Here is a 22,076-nt window from a genome sequence, read left to right as displayed (position 1 = left end):
TATTTTTGGCTATAAACTCAGTAAGTTCCATGACCCCATCCTCAGTAGACAAGCCGCTTCTGAACCCATACTGATTCGGTGCTATTATGTTAAATTTGTGCAGATAACTTAGTAACCTCTTATTCAATATCTTCTCTAGAACCTTAGACATTGCAGTGAGGACAGAAATGGGTCTGTAATTATTTAAGGAACGCTTATCCCCTCCTTTATGGATAGGATGCACTAGTGCTTGTTTAAATGCGTCAGGGAAAACCCCAGTAGCAATACTAAGATTGCAAACATGTACAATTAAAGGTACGAGAGAGTTACTCGCTGATTTAAGGATGGTGGGTGAGATTCCATCATAACCTGTGGCACTGTCAGAACGAAGACCCATAATTATACCAGCGACTTCCTCTTCATCGGTTTCAAGTAAGGCCATAGAAGTTCCCACAGGGTTACTGTCTATCTTTTGTGATCGATTGGCTGGTTCGCTCGTACTATTAAGTTGCCTAGATAGTATTTTTGACGCTAGATCAGTCCCAACACTAATGAAGTAGTCGTTCACTTTATTCAAGGATGGCTCGGGTTCAGCTGAGAGGGTAAGTAGCTCTTCAGATGGAGGTAACTTAGTTTGCATATTAGTAATAGTTTTAATGACATTCCACGTTGCTTTAGAGTTGTACTTAGCTTTTTGTAGTTCATTTTGTTCGTGTATTCGTTTTAGTTTTTTTAATAATTTATTACAGAAATTGCGATATCTTAGGTAAGTGATTTTAGCTATATAATTATCAGTGTTAGATTTTGAGTTTTTATGTAATCGATCTCGATTCCGGATACATCTCAAAAGGCCAGGAGTGATCCAGGGTTTTATGATTCGCTTTCTGCATTGAGTCTTAACAGTTGTTGTATTTTTTGTAATAAGTTCTGAGATTTTGGACACCAAGATATTTGCAGCAGTATTAGCATCACCTGAGTTTAGAACATCAGAGAAATCAGTATGTCCTATTTCATTGACAATAGAGTGTAGATTTACGCGCGAGATAAGCTTAGAAGGACATGTCACTTTCATTTGGTTGATGCATGTCAGAATAGGAGCATGATCAGTGAAGTAAGAGTCAAATACTAGTGTTACTATCCTCTTTCCACTTCTAAACATGACATGGTCCAGACATCTGTCCTCGCGTGTTGGAAAAGAATGCGCAGGTAAGAGTCCATGGGATGCCAGAAGATTTAGATAGGGCTCAGGTCTCGGTTCACGCTTTTCGGACAAGATATTTATATTGATATCTCCTATAATCGCAGTTGTTTCATATTTTGCTAAGGTGAGTAATAAGTCGTTTAAAGAATCCAAAAAGTTAAAAATATTTTTGTTTGAAGGTGAGCGATAGATAGCTACAACTGCTATTGACCCATTTAGAGTGAGCAACAAACTACTACAATCGCTTAGGTCAGCAACAGCTACTTCACATTTTAAACCTAATTTTGTGAAAACAACAACGCCATCATTCTGGTTCTGTGCGTTAGATTTGTACGATTTGTAGCCTTGTAGTACAGGGAGATTATCAATTTTACTGAGCCAAGATTCCGTTAAGATAATAATATCCGGATCAGTATTCATTCTAGACAGAAATATCAGGACCTCGTCAAAGTTTTTGCTTAAACTTCTGATATTCACGTGGAAAATTTTTAAATAATCAGACTTATGATCAATATAAGATGAACAGTCCTGTGGAGAACAATAGTAGGAGTCAAAAATGCGAAAATTATCAATCTCTTTATTTAGAGTATTAATAGTAGTATTATCCACAATTATTTAATAAGATTTGGTAGGAACATGTAAAATTATCCTTGCTGAGATTAAAATTCTGTGTAAATTGCCCTGGTTTTTTGTTGAAATTACCAGTCTGGTTCACTATATTCGATTGCGATTGACAAGAGTACGATTTGTTCAGTGGACAGACGCACAAATTCAATATGTACTGGGTGTTTAGTGATTGTGAGAGGTGAGTTGTGTAGTAGAGTGTGTGTGCTTTGTGTGAGTTGTGTTTTAATGAAGCTTGATTGTTTGTGTGTATTAGTAGTACATTATAAATGAAAGTTTCAAAGGCAAGATTGTATAAAAAATTAAACTTATCTAAGGCTAGTCAGGTGGTCTTCTCCAGGCCACTCAGATCTGCTTCAGAGTCGATTCGTATGGTTTTTTCACCCTCCTTTTTTCTTAGGTATATTTGTCCACGCGAGATCCAGCAAAACGAGTAACCACTGGAGCCAGCAAAACTTCTTGCAAGAAAGAAAAGTCTTCTCATTTTTGGTGTCAAATTTTCTGAGATGAAGATAGGTTGTGAGGTCCCTTATTATACTTAACGTAAAACAATGTGTGTTCACAACCAAAAGGCTTGTATTGAGAAAATATCGATACCTATTGCAGTAGGTAAGTTTTACAAAAGATCATAAGCCTACTCGCCGATTGTTTAATAACATATCTCAGTAAGTAATCCTACTTTAATGATATAGCAAAAGGAGAACGTAATGGTACGTTTCCCACGAGTCATTACAGAAAAATAAATTTCTTTTGTTTTGTAACACTCCACTTTATCCTTTCGTACATTGTACTCTTGCGACGTCACGTAGGTAAGGATTGTTCAGTAAATAATAAAGTTTTAAGCTTCTATCACGAACAAGTATGAAACGAGCATTCCAATTAGTGAATTCTCATTAGAGCCAGATTCTTGGCGCGGACTTTGATATCGGAGCTACGTGATCAAGATTTAGTTCATTTCGTTTTAACTTCGATTATTCTACGTATCACCGACGATTCTGTCACAGCACTTTTGGGAATTATACCCCCAAAATAGAACTTCACTAGTTTTTGCCCGTGGTTTTGTTTGCGTCAAATTCAGTTGGCTATAGAAGGTCCAACTTACTTAATACTTAACGTTGTAATTTGACCATTTAAAGTTCATGCTATTTTTTTATCCTACTTTTGAAATTATTTTAATCTAGGTACTTTAACGTATAATTAATTAATTGTCAATGTTGTTGTTTCCTACTTAATTCATTCAAATTAAGATCATCGCCATAATATTTTAGGAAAAAGATTTATCCTTAACGATAAATAATATTTCCGTTTGCAACTCCCAAGATGGCCGATGACAGTAACCAATACACATCTTATAAAAGAAGAAAAGGAAAATAGGATTTTTACACCTGAAGGAAAAACTCAATCGGCAAGCATATTAAATGAAAAGAGGAAATGGGGCGGCCAAAATCCACCCAGCCCCATAGAAAGAAGTCGTTGATAAGGTGTGGCTTTAGAAACCGCTCAATCAGCTATTTCTATTGATAAAAACACCTTTTCTGAATTCTTTTATTGGCTTTTATTATGACTTTTATAGGCATTTTCATGAATATTCGTAGTAAACACACAATGTATGGCTCTGCCGCGACGCAATGCTTTACTCGGAACTATAAAAAAAAACAATTTAAAAAAAGATTTCCAGTTTGGCCTTACAATATTACGCCCAGTAAAGTAGGTACAAAAGAGAGTTATTTTTTTGTTTCCTAAAAAAGTTACAATTTTCAATTTTTATTCATGTACATAGTTTTTTTTTCATTGGACCGCAACCGCACCTGGTTAAATTTTTCATTCGTAAAATCGAATTTAACCTATATTTTTAATAGGTCTCTGAGGAATGCGATTGTTCTATAATGATCTATTAACAACGGTACTTATTTTTGTTATATCTGCGATAAAGATTGCGTCGGTAAAACCACACTGCCAGTTTATTTTTGAAAAGGTTAATTAATTTTAATTGAGGGCTTTTAGGATTACCCTATCCCGAGAAAGGGCTACAACATATTTTAAAGTTCGCGACCCTTTATTTACCTTGCATTCCTTCCATTTTGGTAAATTTATCTTAACTTGGGATGGTAAACATTGGCCACTCTCATTTGAAGTTAATATAAACTTAATGTAGATTATTACTGCTCCAATTTGTATTTATAAATGTGAATGTTTATAAAGTATGGATGTATGGTCTTTGTTACTCTTTCGCACAAAAACTACTGAACATATTTTGATAAAACTGTACAGAATTATCGTATAAACATCAATAAAGTATGTAGACTATAATGTATAATCTGTCAGAAACTAAATTTTAAGCGGGCAAAGCCACGGGCTAAACCTATTACATAAAAAATACTAAATATACTACCTAAATTGTATAGATACGAAAGTACGAAGAGTGAAAGATCTATGATAAAATGTTGTGTAGGTAGTTATGTCCTCCAACATGCCATCACGCATTATCCAAGTACCTAAATAAGCATTAAGATAACGAAATAAGCATATTAAGCATTTATCATTGATATCATATTACAATAACAACCTAAACTGCTGATGCTGAGTCGGGATAATTGAAATCAACATCCTGCAGTTCCCGGTAGACGCCTCACGCCACCGGACCGATAATCAGCCCTATATAAGGAGCCCGTGATGATGGTATTCATACATTAGATTCTAGGCTTCCAACTTCGAAGCACATTAGATTTTAGGCTTCCCACTTCGAAGCACCTTAGGTTAGTTAGGCTAGTACCGTTCAATCGCTGAACACTTAGTTGTAATTTTGTACTTTATAACTTCATTAAAAATCATTGAAAGTTTAAAGTTGTAGTTTTTTTATAAAGTCTGCTCGCCGCACAAACTTGACTGGCGCAGCCGGCAGGATCTCGCGTCGCGATAATCAAAGTATAACGATTATATCGGTCTTGAGCAATCGCGGTTAGGCTATCAAGTCTACAACGGCGGGATCCACGAACCAAACAAATAAGTCAAGCGGCACCAGCACCAGCAGCAGCACCAGCAGCAGCAGCAGCACCAGCAGCAGCAGCGGCACACCGAGAAGATATGGGGGTGAGCGGCAAGTGAGTAAACCTTTTCGCTACCGTTTTTGTACCATTCTTCCCAAATTTTTGTAACGTTCTTTATCCCAAATCATAATAAACGTTACTGCTCGTAGTTCCTTCCACTTTAAGGATTACGCCAGCGCTTAGTAATAGGAAAGAAATATTTTGAAATTGTTTATTTTATCAGAAAGTTGTTAATTAATTAAAATGGAACGTATAAATGTTATACCTAGTGAAATGTTAAATTTAATACCGAAGTTTGAAGGCGACAGTAAAACATTGAATTTATTCCTAAGGGAATGCCAATATGTTATAAATATATATAGAGGTCCTGATGAAAATGTAACACAAAACAGTTATGTATTTCATGCGATAACTAGTAGATTAGTAGGACGCGCAGCGGCATTGTTAAGCGAGCGCGAAGATATTAATACATGGATAGCATTAAAACAAGTGTTAACCCAGCATTTTGGAGACCCCAGATCGGAAGCTTGCATAGCGATCGAACTGGAACAAATTAAAATCAAACATGGAGAGTCGTATAGCGAGTTATGTCATCGTATTCAGAATGTTAAGAGCACGCTGATGTCCAAAGTCAACATGATTGAGGACGAAGGCATTAAAGCAGCTAAAGTAATTATATACGATAATACCGCGTTAAATGTCTTTCTATTCAATCTAACTGAAGACATGATTAGAGTGATTAGACTTAGAGGTTGTACCACATTAGAACAAGCCCTAAGCATTGTGACTGAGGAGGAAAACTTCCAATTTCAGTACAATATGAAAAATAAGAACAAAGGAGTCACACCTACTCCTAGTAAACCCAGTTTTACCCAATCTCAACCGGCATTTAAACCGAATTTCGTATCGCCAACTCAAGCATTTAAGTTTGGCATACCTTTCAATAATAATAATCCATTCAAACAAAACTTCACACCTTTCAATAGGTTTAACCCAAATGGACAAAACTTCAGATATAATATGCCACAGAATCCTAATAATATGTCCAATCAACCTAAGTTCGTTTTCTCAAACCAGAATCCACAAAATTTCAGATTCCAGCCTAATCAAAATCCTAGACCTATTTATAGAATGCCTAGCAATAATAACAATCACTACAGACCTAATCCATATTCGGTTCCAATGAATCGATTCAATCAATTCCCACAACAAAATAACCAATTTAAATTCGGATTAAGCAACCCACCTTTGGCGCAGCGTCCCTCATACAAGTTGGACACTGATGTTTCAATGCGTTCAGCAGCTCCAATCCATCATAACTTAATAAATAACCCTGAAACCCCGGAAACACTCTTTTACGAGCCAGAGCCCGAGAGTCCCGAGGACCAGTACTATTATTACTACGACGGTCAGTACGAGGACGTACCTCAGTATGAATCAGAGCAAATAGTAGAACCGGAAACTCATAATGACGAAAATTTTCAAATAGAAGCCTCACCGGATATAAATCGGAAGTGATAAATCTAAATTATTATGACGGAATGTTAAGATTGCCACACGTGTTAATACCTGAAATCAAAGCAAAGTTTATGATAGATACGGGAAGTACACGATCGTTCATAAGCCCGAAAAAGGCTAACGAGTATTTCAACGCCTATAAATATGTAGAGCCATTTGAAGTCATTAGCACGCACGCGCGTAGTAGCCATAACGAAGTAATCCATATTCCATTATTAAAATCATTTGCAACCACAGGAAGTCATAAGTTTTACGTGTATAACGTAGACAATCGTTTCGATGGCTTAATAGGTAGCGACTTGTTAAAACAGTTGGGCGCTACCATAGACATGGACAAACAAATATTAAAAACTCATAACGCACAGTTGCGAATAATATATAGCCCACCATATGAAGTAACTATAGCACCGCGATCCGAGTCACGTGTTAAAATCCCCACCACTGTGTCAGAGGGTGACGCAATAATTAATTATACTAACTTCGGACAAGGCGTCCGTATGCCCAGTGCTCTCGTGAGCTGTCAACGAGGTTACGCGTATACCGTGATCCAAAATAGTTCGGATAACTATATAACTATAACTATATCTAAACCATTCGCAGTAGAACCGTACAGTGTCAGTGAAATACCAGTTAATAATATTAGTGACGCACCGCAAGGCTATGAGATTGACGAAGTGTTACAGCAGAATCTGGAAAAACTCAGGTTAGAACATATGAATGATGAGGAAAGAAAGGTCATTAGGAATCTTTGCTATGAATACCGTGATATCTTTTATTGTGAAAAAATACCTTTGAGCTTTTCAAACAATGTAAAACACCAAATCCGTACTAAAAATGAGGATCCTATTTACGTAAGACCATATAGGTTACCTCAAGTCCAGACAGACGAAATTAATAAACAAGTGGAAAAACTTTTATTAGATAATGTAATTCAGGAATCACATTCCCCGTGGAATGCTCCAGTGCATCTAGTTCCAAAAAAAATGGATGCATCAGGTGAAAGAAAATTTAGGATGGTCATTGATTACAGACGTTTAAATGAAATCACAACCGACGATAAATACCCATTACCCAACATCGCGGATCTTTTTGATAAACTAGGAAAATCAATTTACTTTACCACCTTGGATTTAGCAAGTGGGTACCATCAAATCGAGATAGATAAGGATGACAGACAGAAAACAGCATTCAGCACCCAAGCGGGGCACTACGAATTTCTGCGCATGCCGTTCGGTTTAAAAACCGCGCCGGCGACGTTCCAACGCGCAATGGATAACGTACTGCGTGGGTTACAAGGAATGCACTGTTTAGTCTACCTTGATGACATCATAGTTTACAGTAATAGCTTACAGGAACACATTCAGAGCTTAAGAAAGATATTTGATCGCTTAAGAGAAACCAACCTTAAAATCCAATTAGACAAATCTGAATTCTTACGCAAAGAAGTCTTGTACTTAGGACACACAATCACTAAGGAAGGTCTTAAACCGAACAATGACAAAATTAAAGCCATCTTAGATTTCCCTATTCCCACAACTACAACAGAAATCAAAAGTTTCTTAGGTCTTATAGGTTACTATAGGAAGTTTATAAAAGACTTCGCCAAGATAACACAGCCACTTACCAGTTGTCTGAAAAAACGTAATAAAATTATAATTGATGACAAATACAAATCCGCTTTCGCGACATGTAAAGAACTTTTAACAAACGCACCATTGTTACAATATCCCGATTTCAAGAAACCGTTTGTTCTAACAACAGACGCCTCTAACTTCGCTATCGGAGCCGTATTATCACAAGGAACTGTAGGCAGCGATAAACCGGTCGCCTACGCAAGTCGTACACTGAACGAAGCCGAGACGCGATACAGTACCATCGAAAAAGAATTATTAGCAATAATTTGGGCAGCAAAGCATTTCAGACCGTATTTGTATGGTAGAAAGTTTACAATCTACACCGATCACAGACCACTAGCATGGTTAAATTCAATAAAGGAACCCAACAGTAAACTCACCAGATGGAAGTTACGTTTAGCGGAATTTGATTATGACATCATATATAAAAATGGTAAACAAAACAGCAACGCTGACGCGTTATCCCGAATTAAATTAAACGCACTCACCGATGATGATAATATGTCAATGCAGGTAAATATAGACAATGATAAACCATCAAGTATAGTGACAATTTCATCAGATTCCAGTAATTCAATTAATTCCCAAAAACGCGTAGAAAAAGACGATTACGGAGCTATTAGATCACCATCAAATAGTAGCACAATATCAGCACCAGAAAGTAGTTCACATTCCGCAACAGCACACTCCGCTAAAGACATAGATACCATAGGTATACCCATATTAAATGAAGCAATAGACACGAAACCTAATCAAATTATAGTAGATTCTTGGGGATTAGACAAGTTAGAAGTAGTCGATGTTTCTAATTCCAAACAACGCATTTTAGAAATCAATTTACCATTAAATCGCCCTGATCTAATTAAAGACTTCTTAAAACGATATACCCGACCTAAAGTAAAACATTTTATCCACTTCACTGACCCTAATCATCGTAAACTATTTGTAGAAACAATAATAGCATTATTTAGAAAAGATACTGTACATTTCTTTGAGTGCACAGAGCGTATCATTCATATAACAGACGAACAAGAACAACGCGCCATAGTACTAACTTATCACACCGGAACAACATGTCATCGTGGAATACGAGAAACAATAATGCGTCTTAAACGCACTTACTTTTGGAGTAAAATGGAAGAAACTGTTTCCAGCATCATAAATGCATGTGAAACTTGTAAACAAATGAAATATAATAGAAAACCTTTTAAGCCCGAACTACAGTTAACGCAAACTCAAACAAAACCATTTCAGGAAATTTTTATGGATCTGTTTAGTATAGAAGGCAAATACTATCTTACAATCGTAGACGCGTTTAGTAAGCTAGGACAGGCCATGGAAATACCTAATAGATCTACACCGGAAGTAGTTAGAGCATTGCTAAAGTATTTCTCATTTTATGGAGTTCCGACAAAAATCAATTGCGACCCAGGCTCAGAATTCAATAACGCCCTTTTAAAAGAAATGTTAACATTTAATAAAGTGGAATTACACATAGGTACTCCACATAACCCCAACTCAATGGGAATCGTTGAAAGATTCCACTCAACACTAATCGAGATTTACAGACTCGCTAAATTCGAACAAAAATTCACAGACGCAGCAGCCGTAATGACGTATGCAATATTGGCATACAATCAAACGATTCACTCAACGACAGGTTTAACGCCTTTTGAAGTAACTTTTGGACACACGGACTCTTCAAGCCCGTTTAACGTAGATTTTAATCAGCAATATACGCAACAGCTAGTAAAGGAACACGTAAGAAAAACGAAACATTTATACAAATATTTAACCGATAAAATTATTGAAACTAAAGAAAGCATTAGGAACAAACGCGGCGGTGAAACTGAATTCGACATCCAAATGGGTGATACAGTGTTTATAAAAGGCGTGAATGAAAGACGAAGTAAGGATAAACCCCGTTATCAAAAAGCACAAGTCTCAGGTGAAATAGTTAGAAACACAGTCCCTGTAATATCAAAAAATAGACCCACTAAAGTTCCCATTAAAGACATAAGGCGTCCTCCGCAGGTGCCTCATCCTGATGATGATCCTGACAATCCGCGCCCGGGCCCTTCAACTCGACAAAATTGAAAAGAATCCGGGATTGCTACCAGTGAAGGAAGGTCAAGCATTGATTAGTGAAGAAAACTGGACGGTGATAAAAACCTTAAATCTGACCAACATCCAAAGGGATTTAGATCATAACGTAGACAAATATAGGGAATTTAAAGCTCACATAAGTAACACGGTTAAAATAGGAAATGCATTTGAATATAACAACATTAAAATGCAAACTGATAATATAATGCTCATTACTGTAGAAAAGTTTAAGCAAGTAGTACCTGTAAGTCGTAAAAAGCGCGGTCTAATAAATCCATTGGGATCTTTCATTAAAGCTATCACAGGTAATCTCGATAACGATGACGCTGAGAGATACGATACCATGATTAAAGAATTAAAAACTAATCAAGACGCTATTGCAAATAAAGTAACGATCTTATCCGAAATGGCGGGTATTATAGCCAATAATACCAATGCAACTCGACACAATTTCGCCCAAATCAATAAAGAGCTATTAATAATTACAAGACAGATAAATCAAAGTAACGTAGAAAAATTAGAAAACAAGATCATTCAAGTATTTCATTTATTTATTCATAACTTTCAAACGATCTTTATACATTTGGACGATATTGAAACCGCTATAGCTTTTAGTAGACTTAAGGTGTTACATCAATCAATAATCGATAATAAGGAATTGTTAAATGTATTAAAACAGATCGAAATAACTAATAAGTTAGTATTCCCAGCTAAATTAGCGAATTTAGTTAAAATTGAACAGACCATAGAGTTAAAAGCATATTTTAAAGAAAGACAGATAACGTTTATTATGAGCATTCCCTTGGTTACACCCGACATATATAATTACTATAGAGTAATTCCTTTACCCATCCTTAATAAAAATAATATCACCACCATCCTTGCACCTAAATCCCCTTTTATCCTGGTACAAGAGGCGAAAACTTGGTCGCTCCCCTCACCATGCCAGGAGATCGACGAAAACCTTCATCTATGCAGAAATGTGGATACTACTACACAAGAACAGGACTTATGCACTTCAAGCTTAATGAAATCGGAAACTAACACTTCCATGTGCAAACCCATAGCCGTGGAAATCAATAACTTGTACATCAGATCTTTTTATGAAAACTGGTGGATTGTGTATTCCAGAAATCCGGTAACCCTGAAGGAAACCTGCAAGGGGGAAATCACGAGAAAACAACTTCGTGGCACTTACCTGGTTGGAATGGACGGAGTATGCGATCTCCAAATACAAAAGGTAACTCTCAGACGACGCCACTCTGGAGCGAGAGGCTTCAAATACCATAAAACAGCAAAGATAAACTTACCTGAAGTAGCACAAGGCCCTGTTAACGCAGATGAAGTAAAACCTGTAAACCTGGACGACATCAACTTGGACAACTTGCAGCTTTTGGCGTACGCGCTGAAATCTCCCGAAAAACAAGTGTTAAGTGATGCAGTGATAAACATAAAAAGTGTTAGTGTTGGCACGGTAATTTTATATGTTATAATTGTGTTAGTTATAAGTATAGTTATATTTTATAAGATAAAGAAAATGTACCCAAATTTATGTAATCGAAACCCTCCGATTCCAATTAAGCAATCGGATGATTTCGAACTTAAGGAGGGAGGAGTTATGTCCTCCAACATGCCATCACGCATTATCCAAGTACCTAAATAAGCATTAAGATAACGAAATAAGCATATTAAGCATTTATCATTGATATCATATTACAATAACAACCTAAACTGCTGATGCTGAGTCGGGATAATTGAAATCAACATCCTGCAGTTCCCGGTAGACGCCTCACGCCACCGGACCGATAATCAGCCCTATATAAGGAGCCCGTGATGATGGTATTCATACATTAGATTCTAGGCTTCCAACTTCGAAGCACATTAGATTTTAGGCTTCCCACTTCGAAGCACCTTAGGTTAGTTAGGCTAGTACCGTTCAATCGCTGAACACTTAGTTGTAATTTTGTACTTTATAACTTCATTAAAAATCATTGAAAGTTTAAAGTTGTAGTTTTTTTATAAAGTCTGCTCGCCGCACAAACTTGACTAGGTACCTATGCTCTCTAAATGTTTACAGATTGCATATCAAATATTTTCTTTGTGCAATCTATTAGACTGCTAACGAATTTCGATTTACTTAGGTATGAGGCGGCGCCGTCTATTCTGTCTATAATCTGTTTAAAAATATTCTCAAACATGATTTCAAATAAGTACGTGTTTGAGTACAAAATGTATGTATTTTCATCTAACATTTTATTTGAAATTGGTTTAAAACACTATCCAGGAATATTTCAGCAGTCATTAATTTCCTATTCTAGCCTAAACTATGAAGACTTTAGTTAGACGCAAAACAAAATTGAGCTTAAAAAATCTGGACAATGGCAACGCTTCCATCTTACATCTTTAACCCATCGTCAGGCAAACTCATCGTCCCTAGAGAATCCAAACACCCTTACTGACAAGATGCAAATAAAAATCCCTTAGCTCCATAGCTAAGCAGTCTGTTAGCAAGATTTTACTCGCTTATGTAAATCGCGTCGGTGCGTTGCGGGCGAATGTTGCTGGAAAGCCGAATATCTGGAATTATCTAAAATATCTAGCCAAAGATCAGTCCTTCTAAAGTTAGAAAACTTAAGCAGGGCTAGTTTCGAACGATTTTTAATGTTAATTCAAGGTTTTCTTACCTTCAGGGGTTGGCGTCTCTGATTCAAGAAAGTAAGTTAAGATAATATTTAAAATAAATGGGAATTGTAGCAATAGCAATACCGCATGTTAAGAAAAATGTATATTAAGTCTTAGAATAGTAAACCCGTGAAAACAAAAAGTACAGTAAATTACTAACATACGTTGTGGGAAGACACTGAATGTAGGCCGCTAACAACCAGCCAATTTAGAAATAAGGAAGGCCTTTAGTCAGCAGTGATTGCCTCGACAAAGACATGACATAGTTAAGTAAACTAATATTAATAAAGTATAAGCACGGTAAATATACGATATACAAAAACACCATAGCCTTTTTACCTCTCAACAGATTTTCCATATTCCCCACTACAAATTCACGGCCGATGGTTTTTATCGCGCTACACGATTCGCCGAGGTGTGTGATATATTTACATCTTATCGTATCACATCTCAATTTGAATGAGGTGCTAAAGTGGATACCCGATGCGAAACTCGCACGTATTAATTTTCAATTTATCCTGATTTTTTTTTTTCGACACAATGGCGAAGGTATCTGTCGTTGTAAAGTGTATTTTTGGATTGTGAATAGATTTTTTTTTAATAGGGAGCTTCATAAATAATATATTTTTTTCATGCTCAAGCAAGCAGGTTAACCGTACGAGATGAGTTCGAAATAATAAATAAAACAAATATAAAATTTTCATGCACGATGCAGGCCGCTATACCAACCGTGCGATGTGGAAGTCATTGGGGGAGATGTGTGGCTGAAAGGATGATGATGATGAAAATATTTTAATTTTTCCTAGTTTTTTTTAGACTTGATTCTGATGATTTTGAATGTTTAAATGTTTGTTGCCAGTATTATAAAATTAATTAACATAAATGACTGTATTTAGTTCATTAAAATAAAAGATTCCTAATTGACTTCCCGGGTATTCAGTAAGTAACGCCTAATCATTCAAATTACGTAAGTTAGGAAAAAGTAAGCCGAATAAATTATTCACCAAATTCTTACTACTGGAGCCAAGAATAATTCATGAAATTCTTTCCTTCCAGTTGTGTAAATAGAATCACTTGACAATTTATAAAAAGTGAAAAAGGACAGCTCTACTACCCTAATAAGTAAAATAAATAAATAAATATCCCTGGACATTTTACACTACGCTTCTAGTCCCAAACTTAGCAAAGCTTGTAGGTACTATAGGTACTAGACAACGGATATAAACATAAGTACTTAAGTAATTTTAATATTACGTTAATGTAGAGCTTAAAAGCTTTTTTACTACTTCATTACGAGTACGAACACTTTCAATCAACACCAGCAAAACTATAAATTATGAATTAATGAGACAAAGACTCTAATAATATGTTCTCAGGTGAAAGATTTATAACTTGATCGTAGTTCAGAATATATAGGCCTAAACTTTAAAGGAAATGAGCTCACTTGAATTAATCCAAGCTCAATTTTTCCTGCCGGAAGTTCTTATCCCAGGGCCGGTAATGCCTGAATATTACAGCTGCAAAATATTAACTTTTATCAATTTCCGCTAACAACTTGTGACACCAAATCCTTAATAGGATCTAGGAAAAAAAGCGAAAGTTGAATTTTAACGGGCCTTCAGAATGTTCGCAATGAATTTCCTAACTTATAAGGATTAAAGTTACAAGGGTCTTTCATTAACAAACTTGAATTGCGTAAAGGAAGAAATATGAGGGAACTTCGATCATTGAATCGGAGACGGCTGAACGCCTTTATAGAATTTGTATATAAAAATATAAGGGGATCGCGAGATTCCTAAGCCTCTGTAACCATTCGAATGTGCTCGCGATTTTTGTTGGAATTACACATTTTTGAGTTGAATCTTATTATTTGACGTGCAAGCTTTTGTTGACGAATCATAATAATACATTACATTATTTAAAGACACGTAAATACTTACAACAAAAAAACCTGTTTCGTCATCAATTATTTATATTAAGCTAGTCTGTGTCATTTCTTATTTACAAGATAAACGACTTTAGTTGTGACAGATTTCGAAGACAAAAATAGCTTATACCTACGAACTGTTATTCGATGATTCGATATACCATCATGGCTGGATCCTAATGTGAGGAGTAATATAAACAAATAGGAAGCAATCGACTGACGCACGCAAATGTACAAAAACAAATAAAAATTGTTCACTTTCTTCAACCGGTAATTCATACGTCACCGAAACTTTATAGAAGGCCATCTCTCTCATCTCTTACAAATAAACCCTAATTATGATTTTAGAATCAGATATCCCTCATTCTGTGTTAGTATGAAAAACACGTGACTCGATTATGAATGCTTCCGCTCTCGATGTTTGTTTAATCGATAGCCGTGCTCATTCGGTTGCTGTCGGCTCATGTTGCACGCACTTCATGCGATGAATGAATGAATGCCTGTCTCAGACCAGATGACTCAGGTTCGATGTCCATTAGGGGCAAAAACTCTAATTCTAGCAGTAGGTAAGTATGTAACTTAAGGTCAATTCTCTATCTTTAAATAATGTATGCCCGTTTTCACTATCAATCCCATATTTTTAAGTGACCGCTTTGAAAACAAAATTCCTGTTATGTGTTACCACAGGGGTTATTAGAGATTGTGAAAACGGGCATTAGTACTCTATCCACTTATTAGTTTTTACTCTGCTTTTGATTTTAATAAATAAAAGTGACACGTTTGAACAGCTTATAAAAAGTATACCAGCAGCTTAGTGGTGTCATACCCTATAAACACGAGGAAAAAGGAAGGATTTGGCCTAAACTCCCGACACTGGCCAGATGGGTTGGGGAAGTCTGCCGTTCGCATACTTATTCTCTCCCTTAATCACCTCTTACGACATCCATCCACGGGAAGAATGAGGGTGGTCCTATTTTACTCTATCGAACTCACACAGCTTACTCAATTTCTTACTTCTTTTTGTGTCAAATAAAGTTTTTCTTATCATAATTAGGTATGCGGAAAATCCTTCTCTAGTTCGATGTTTGGTTAATCGATAAATTAATCCGGCTCATATTCGGATGCTGCACGTACAGTCAAGAACACATCAGGCTATACATTTTTGTTGCAATATTGCACCTATCACAATTACATAAGATGCCACAGTGTTTAGCTTGATTTGATGTCGTCTGTACGTAATGCGGGTAATGGGAACGAATCGGCAGCGATCACCGCTGACAGTGAGTGACGTCGCCGGCATTCTGTAGGAATAGGATGAACGATTGTTAAGTATGTGTTTCTTTGCTTTGTGCCATTATTGAATAACATCGAATTTGGTTAAGTAATCGAAATACGATTCCCTGGGTTATTTAAAAAAATCCATTTATCTATCCTCACAAACTTATGTGTTTGTTAGTATATTTAGTAACTGTCACCGTAATGATACCTACCTACGCATTATTATAAGAAAATATTGTGAATTCCGTCAGATTATAATCTGACGTAGTTAGATCACAATTTCACTTTAACATAACTATAATATTAATAAGTACTATAGATTACCGCTACCGTCCATTACAGGGTCATAAAATAACATTAAGTCTCTATTCAATTTACTTTTGATGTCTCATAATGATTTCAACATTTCAGTAGTAAGCCTTAAAGTATTTTTTTATTCGTAGACCGTATACATAAGGGATTTATTAAAGAGGTCAGGTTGGTGAAAACGTCTGAAATATTGGATATGTCAGGTGAATTTATAGACATAATATGTTGTAGGTACGAGGAGCTCAATTTCCGAGAGAGTTTACTGTGATTTTTTCATCTTAGAAAAATAGATAGCAGAGACGTCGGGAACTCAGGGGCGGTTTCGGATCCTGAATTGGCTTTCGTGTCAGCACATATTTTTGTTATAGAACAATTTAAAGGAGTGTATGGAGTGTATAGAACTTCAATCTTCTGACAAATGCACAGGGGAGAAATGTGGATTCGATGTTTTGATCTTGCAATAACACAAACAACAAACCAATAATGTATTCGAATTAGATGATAGAACACGCCAACTACGCGGGATATTTTTTATATTCTATCCGACGAAATATGAATATTTTACTAAAAAGCGCATCAGTTTTTAACCGCGCACAACTAACCGATACAGAAATAAAAACTGTATTACCCGGAATATTTTATTTGAAAATGGACACACGTCTATTTAAGGTATCCTGAAAAGTGCAAATAAATAGAATTCCATAAAATATGAATCTGTAAAAGAATAATAGGTACAGTCAGCGTCAAATACTTTGAAACACCCAAAGTAGCAAAAAGTTCGCAACACGTCTTTGTTACAATTTGGAATAAGGTAGTCTTGTTAACTTTTTGGCCACTTTGCATGTCACGAACTATTTGACGCTGACTGTACCTATCATAAATAGTTATAATTATAGTTATAATAATAATCATCACCAGGTCATAGTCTCCACTGCAGAAGCAAGTCCTTTTAATTTGACAGAAGCAAACAGAGCCTTATTTATAAGCGCATAAAAATGATAAAATATTATTTCTTTCCACCCCAATCCGCAGTCGAATATCGGCAATATTTTGTCAAAATATTCCCACCGCATGGCTCAAGCCTCGATGACATTCCTAATATCACACATAAAACTTTATGTACTAGCAAATTCTATCGCGAGCCGTAAACGGTAGCGTAAAAACGCGGTATGCAGCCGATATAGAGCCGGCAGCTGATGAGTGCGATTATTTTTATGGTGCTCGCATTCCGTGTAGGCTAGGAGATAGGCTTTGAATAATTTATTGTAATACTCTTTTATATATTGTAATATTACAAATAGAACTGTTTTATTTCCTTGGTCAATAAGTACGTAAACTTTGGAATTAAGTATCAGGAGGTTTTGATAACCTCACCAAACTTATACCAGTCAGTAGTATCTAGTTTCAAATATTATTCGATCTAGTGCTAGATTAGATAGCGTATTATAAACGAAGAAGCCTTTTTTTTTCATTATTTTGTGGATTTTTGGTAAAAAACGCATTGTATTTATTTAAAGAAAGTTTGATAGAACAAACAATAAGTAATTAGCTCGTAGTCCTTATGCGTTTCTAGTTACTACCAAAGATTTGGGAACTAGCGGTGAGTGAGGAAAAAAATCCTCTAACCTAATATGACATAGTTTTTTAGCAGTCTTTCCCGATCCACTAAACCCGTAGCTTTTTCAGTGAAACTCAATTTCGTAGCGTAACTTTGACCTCGTTAACCGTTTAAGTACTTACCTTACACGCAATTTTTAGTAGGTACCTGCCGTAGAAAGTTTAGATTTAAACTTTCTTTTGCATAGAGCTACATCCCTTGTTCGCTCACTTTGGTTAAAGTCACCGTCGTGTTCATATTTTGTTATAATTACAGATTAAAACCTAGCCGCTTTCACTTGTTACAATAATACATAGCTAAGGCTGAAAGCGAGTAAAATACTGCTACACATTCTGAATGAGCGCCTTAAGGCCTTCCTTTCGAAAGAAATCGCTCCTGAGCAGGCGGGTTTTGTAAAAGGAAAGGGCACCCGCGAGCAAATTTTTACAGTGCGCCAGATCATCGAGAAAGCGAGAGTGTTTAACAAGCCTACATATATCTGCTTTGTAGACTTCTCGAAAGCATTCGACTCGGTGAGGTGGCCAGTTTTATGGGGATTTTTGCTGGAAATGGGCACGCCGAAACATCTTGTCCACTTGCTCAGACGCCTGTACGAGAGCGGATTGGCATCAGTAAAAACAGATGAAACGCTGTCGAGTCATTTCCATCCGGATGCAGGAGTACGCCAGGGCTGCATTATTTCACCGCTACTTTTCAACATCTATACAGAGATGATAATGAGAATTGCCTTAGAAGATTGGACGGACGGAGTCGTAATTGGCGGTAAAAGGATCTCCAATTTGCGATATGCGGATGATACGACCTTATTCGCTACTGATGCTCGTCATATGGAAGATCTGCTGCACAAGATGGAAGCTACAAGCCGAGAATTTGGATTGAAAATAAATCGGACAAAAACCAAAATGATGATTGTCGACCGCGCCAATAACAACTTACCAGGGATTACACACATAGGGAATTGCGAGGTTGTTAAATCATACATTTATCTTGGGGCATTGATATCCAATGAAGGCGGGTGCATAGACGAAATCAAGCGACGCAACGCAGTCACTAGGTCTGCTATGGACAAAATGAGGAAGATTTGGGGCAACAGAAACATCACCAAGGCCACGAAAACCAGGCTCGTTTATTGCCTAATATTCCCCATTTTCCTCTATGCGTCCGAAACATGGACTCTTCGTGAAACCGAAAGGAAGAAGATTGACGCATTGGAGATGTGGTGCTGGAGACGGATGCTGGGAATATCGTGGACCGAGTTTCGTACCAATGACTCCATATTAAATGAACTCGGCATCAGACAGCGCCTATCAACCACGGTTCGGTCACGCATTTTAACCTTCTTCGGCCATGTATCTCGGCGCAGTAATGACTCCATAGAGCGTCTCGTAGTACAGGGAAAAGTTGAGGGCACCAGACCACGTGGTAGATCACCAATGAGATGGACGGACCAGATCAAGGCCGCAACTAAGTGCTCGGTTAGCGAAAGTACCCGGAAAGCTGCAGTCCGCGTGGAATGGCGCCGTATTACGAGGAACATCACTCTGAATAGTGATTCAAAATGATGACCACGACCACTCTGACAAGAGTGTACCGACTGAGAAGAAGAAGGCTGAAATCTGTCAAATTCCGTAAAAAAAATAACACCGGTTATTGTTGTAGTTACTGTTAAAATAAGATGGTACAATCCAGCCTAAGTCGTAATTTGTGGAATTCCCACACTGAAAAAATATTTCGTTTCTGCTTACAAAATGTTTCGTTACTGCTTACACAAATGAGTGACTAGCGAACTAAGTGTTGACCTTAACCAAACCAGTTTTAGTTTAGGTCACTATAAAATAGTTTGTTTAATTTACACAAAATTTTGTTCCTTATAACCATAGTACCTAGTTAGTAGTAACCTCCAGTTCGCTAGTTACTCATTTGTGTAAGCAGTAACCAAACTATTTTTTCAGTGCAGCCCTTGCACTACACTGGACGCCTCTCTCACGCCTCTAAACCTCGAGGCGTTCCGGGCCTAAAGTACACCAATGTATCATTTTTATAGCTCGGGCCAAAGTGAATTTGCAGCCAGAGATAACTCGGACGTGTTCATTTACATGTAATGTGACCGCTAGTAGTACTTGAATATTGTTTAACACTTACTGGAATTAAAGTATCTACCTGAAACTTTACGACATGTAAAATATTTGGGTGCGTGACAGTTTATATAAGTTTATATGATATAAATTCATTTCAATAACGTTCATATTGTATAATAAACGTATGTTATAATAACACTTGATATAATTTTTTAACATATAATGTTTACTTCATATAATGAATCATTTCTAATAATGTCATTTCAGATACCAATCAAAACGCAAGACATTTGATATAAACCTTACTTAATTTAAGACTCATTTGATGTAATTTTGTTTAAAAATAATATTTCATATAATCATTACATAAAATAAATATTATTTGTTATAACGACTATTTGGTATACTCTTTAATTGATATAATTTCTGATAGATATAACTTTTAGTATGTTCTTCTTTAGCTTGACTTATAAATGACGTTAGTGACAAAAACGAATCGCCGTAAAACCGACTCCACGTAGTCTTGTCTGCCCTACCCCTAGAGTGTAATTTAGAAGCGCGTAGGCACGGAGGGGCGAGGCGGCCCGCGGGCTCAGGAGCAGGTGGCTGGAAGCGAAGCGCCGCGGCTGAGGGAAGACGCGGTGTCGAGCGAAAGCCATCTGCGACGATTAGCACGCGAGGGACCGCCAGAGCCCCGCAGTGCCGGAGCCGTGACAGAAGTCTCAAGTTTTTAGTCAAATTTGCATGCCTGCTTGCTTGCTTGCTTGCCTGCTTGCATGCTGCATGCCTGCTTGCCTGCTTGCTTGCATGCTTGCCTGCTTGCTTGCTTGCTAGCCTGCTTGCTTGCTTGCTTGCTTGCCTGCTTGCCTGCTTGCTTGCTAGCTAGCTTGCTTGCTAGCTTGCTTGCCTGCTTCTTGCCTGCATGCTAGCTTGCTTGCTAGCTTGCTTGCTTGCTCGTTTGCTAGCTTGCTTGCTGCATGCAATGCTTATTATAAGAATTGAACTTCATATAAAATTATTATTTTTATATGATTTAAGTTTTATAGGAAAAGAATTTTATCTCATTTGATTGTTAGACATTTTATTTTTATATGATTTGAATGTTATTTGTTTTAAATAGTATACATTGTAAGTTTTATAGAAAATATTCTTTATATCAAACCATTTTATATCAGTTGTTAGTTATTTGTCTTAAAATTATTCGTTTTAAAATTATGTTATTCGTTTATTATAGTAAATAATTATTATATTAAATGATTTTATATAATTTGATGTTATATCCTCTAAGTATTATATGATATGTAGTTATATCATACATTACACACCCAAAATATTTTACATTCAAGTAAAACCAGTAAAACTCCTTTTTCCAAATTTAGTATTTAGCTTGAGCATGCTCTTTTTCTACTTAAGAATGACGAATATTGGCTTAAGTTCACGGATAAGTAGAAAATTAGTCCGCTCGAACTAAAAAATCAATTAACAAACCGGGGTTTTGTCTATACAAATCGTATTGCCTACTTAGAAACATGCAAACTGTTGCGATTGTGGTCAAATATTACCTGCCTTGTTAATACTTGTTATGCATAAAAAAAAATGCAAAAAAAATTTAAAAATACTACGTCTAGTCTCTATAATATGTATGTATAATATTGTTTACCGCTTTGTTCCAAACTTCGCATTTCATTCCAAGAATATGATTTTATTTCAATGCTTATAAATGACAAATGGAAATACACGTGCGTGGAGCTTTAGACAAAAGCTAGTAAAGTAATTAACAACACAAAGGCACTTTATAATGAATTGGGACATACCTACATAGAGCTCTGAAAATTGTCTATCGTTAGCCTGGTTTTAGAATGAATCAAAAAGTGTCATTAAAAAGATAACAAGCTATAATTTACATAGTTTAGTATTAAGTTGAAATAAAATATTCAAATGGTTTTGTACTTATTGGTACCAGTAAATCTGGTGGGTAACTACTATTAGATACAGTAGACTACATCAAACATTTTTGATGCAATATCGTAACTGTTCTTAGCGTAACTTGCTGTGGTACTGTACTAATAGTAGGT

The 22,076-nt window shown here is 36.4% G+C and overlaps 1 protein-coding gene across 1 annotated transcript; it reads left to right on the top strand.

Annotated features, from left to right (window-relative positions):
* The first annotated feature begins 4,260 nt into the window (after positions 1 to 4,260).
* Positions 4,261 to 12,113, top strand: LOC135073933 (uncharacterized). The gene is made up of 2 exons (XM_063968186.1): positions 4,261 to 4,905; positions 10,038 to 12,113. Exons 1-2 carry the CDS (start codon positions 4,889 to 4,891, stop codon positions 11,770 to 11,772), a joined length of 1,752 nt encoding a protein of 583 aa, XP_063824256.1. The 5' UTR covers positions 4,261 to 4,888; the 3' UTR covers positions 11,773 to 12,113.
* Positions 12,114 to 22,076: the final 9,963 nt, after the last annotated feature.

Source organism: Ostrinia nubilalis, chromosome 8 (genome assembly GCF_963855985.1).
Source record: "Ostrinia nubilalis chromosome 8, ilOstNubi1.1, whole genome shotgun sequence".
Lineage (NCBI taxonomy): Eukaryota > Metazoa > Arthropoda > Insecta > Lepidoptera > Crambidae > Ostrinia > Ostrinia nubilalis.
Note: the sequence above shows the minus strand (reverse complement) of the source record. Positions and strands in the feature narration are given on the sequence as shown.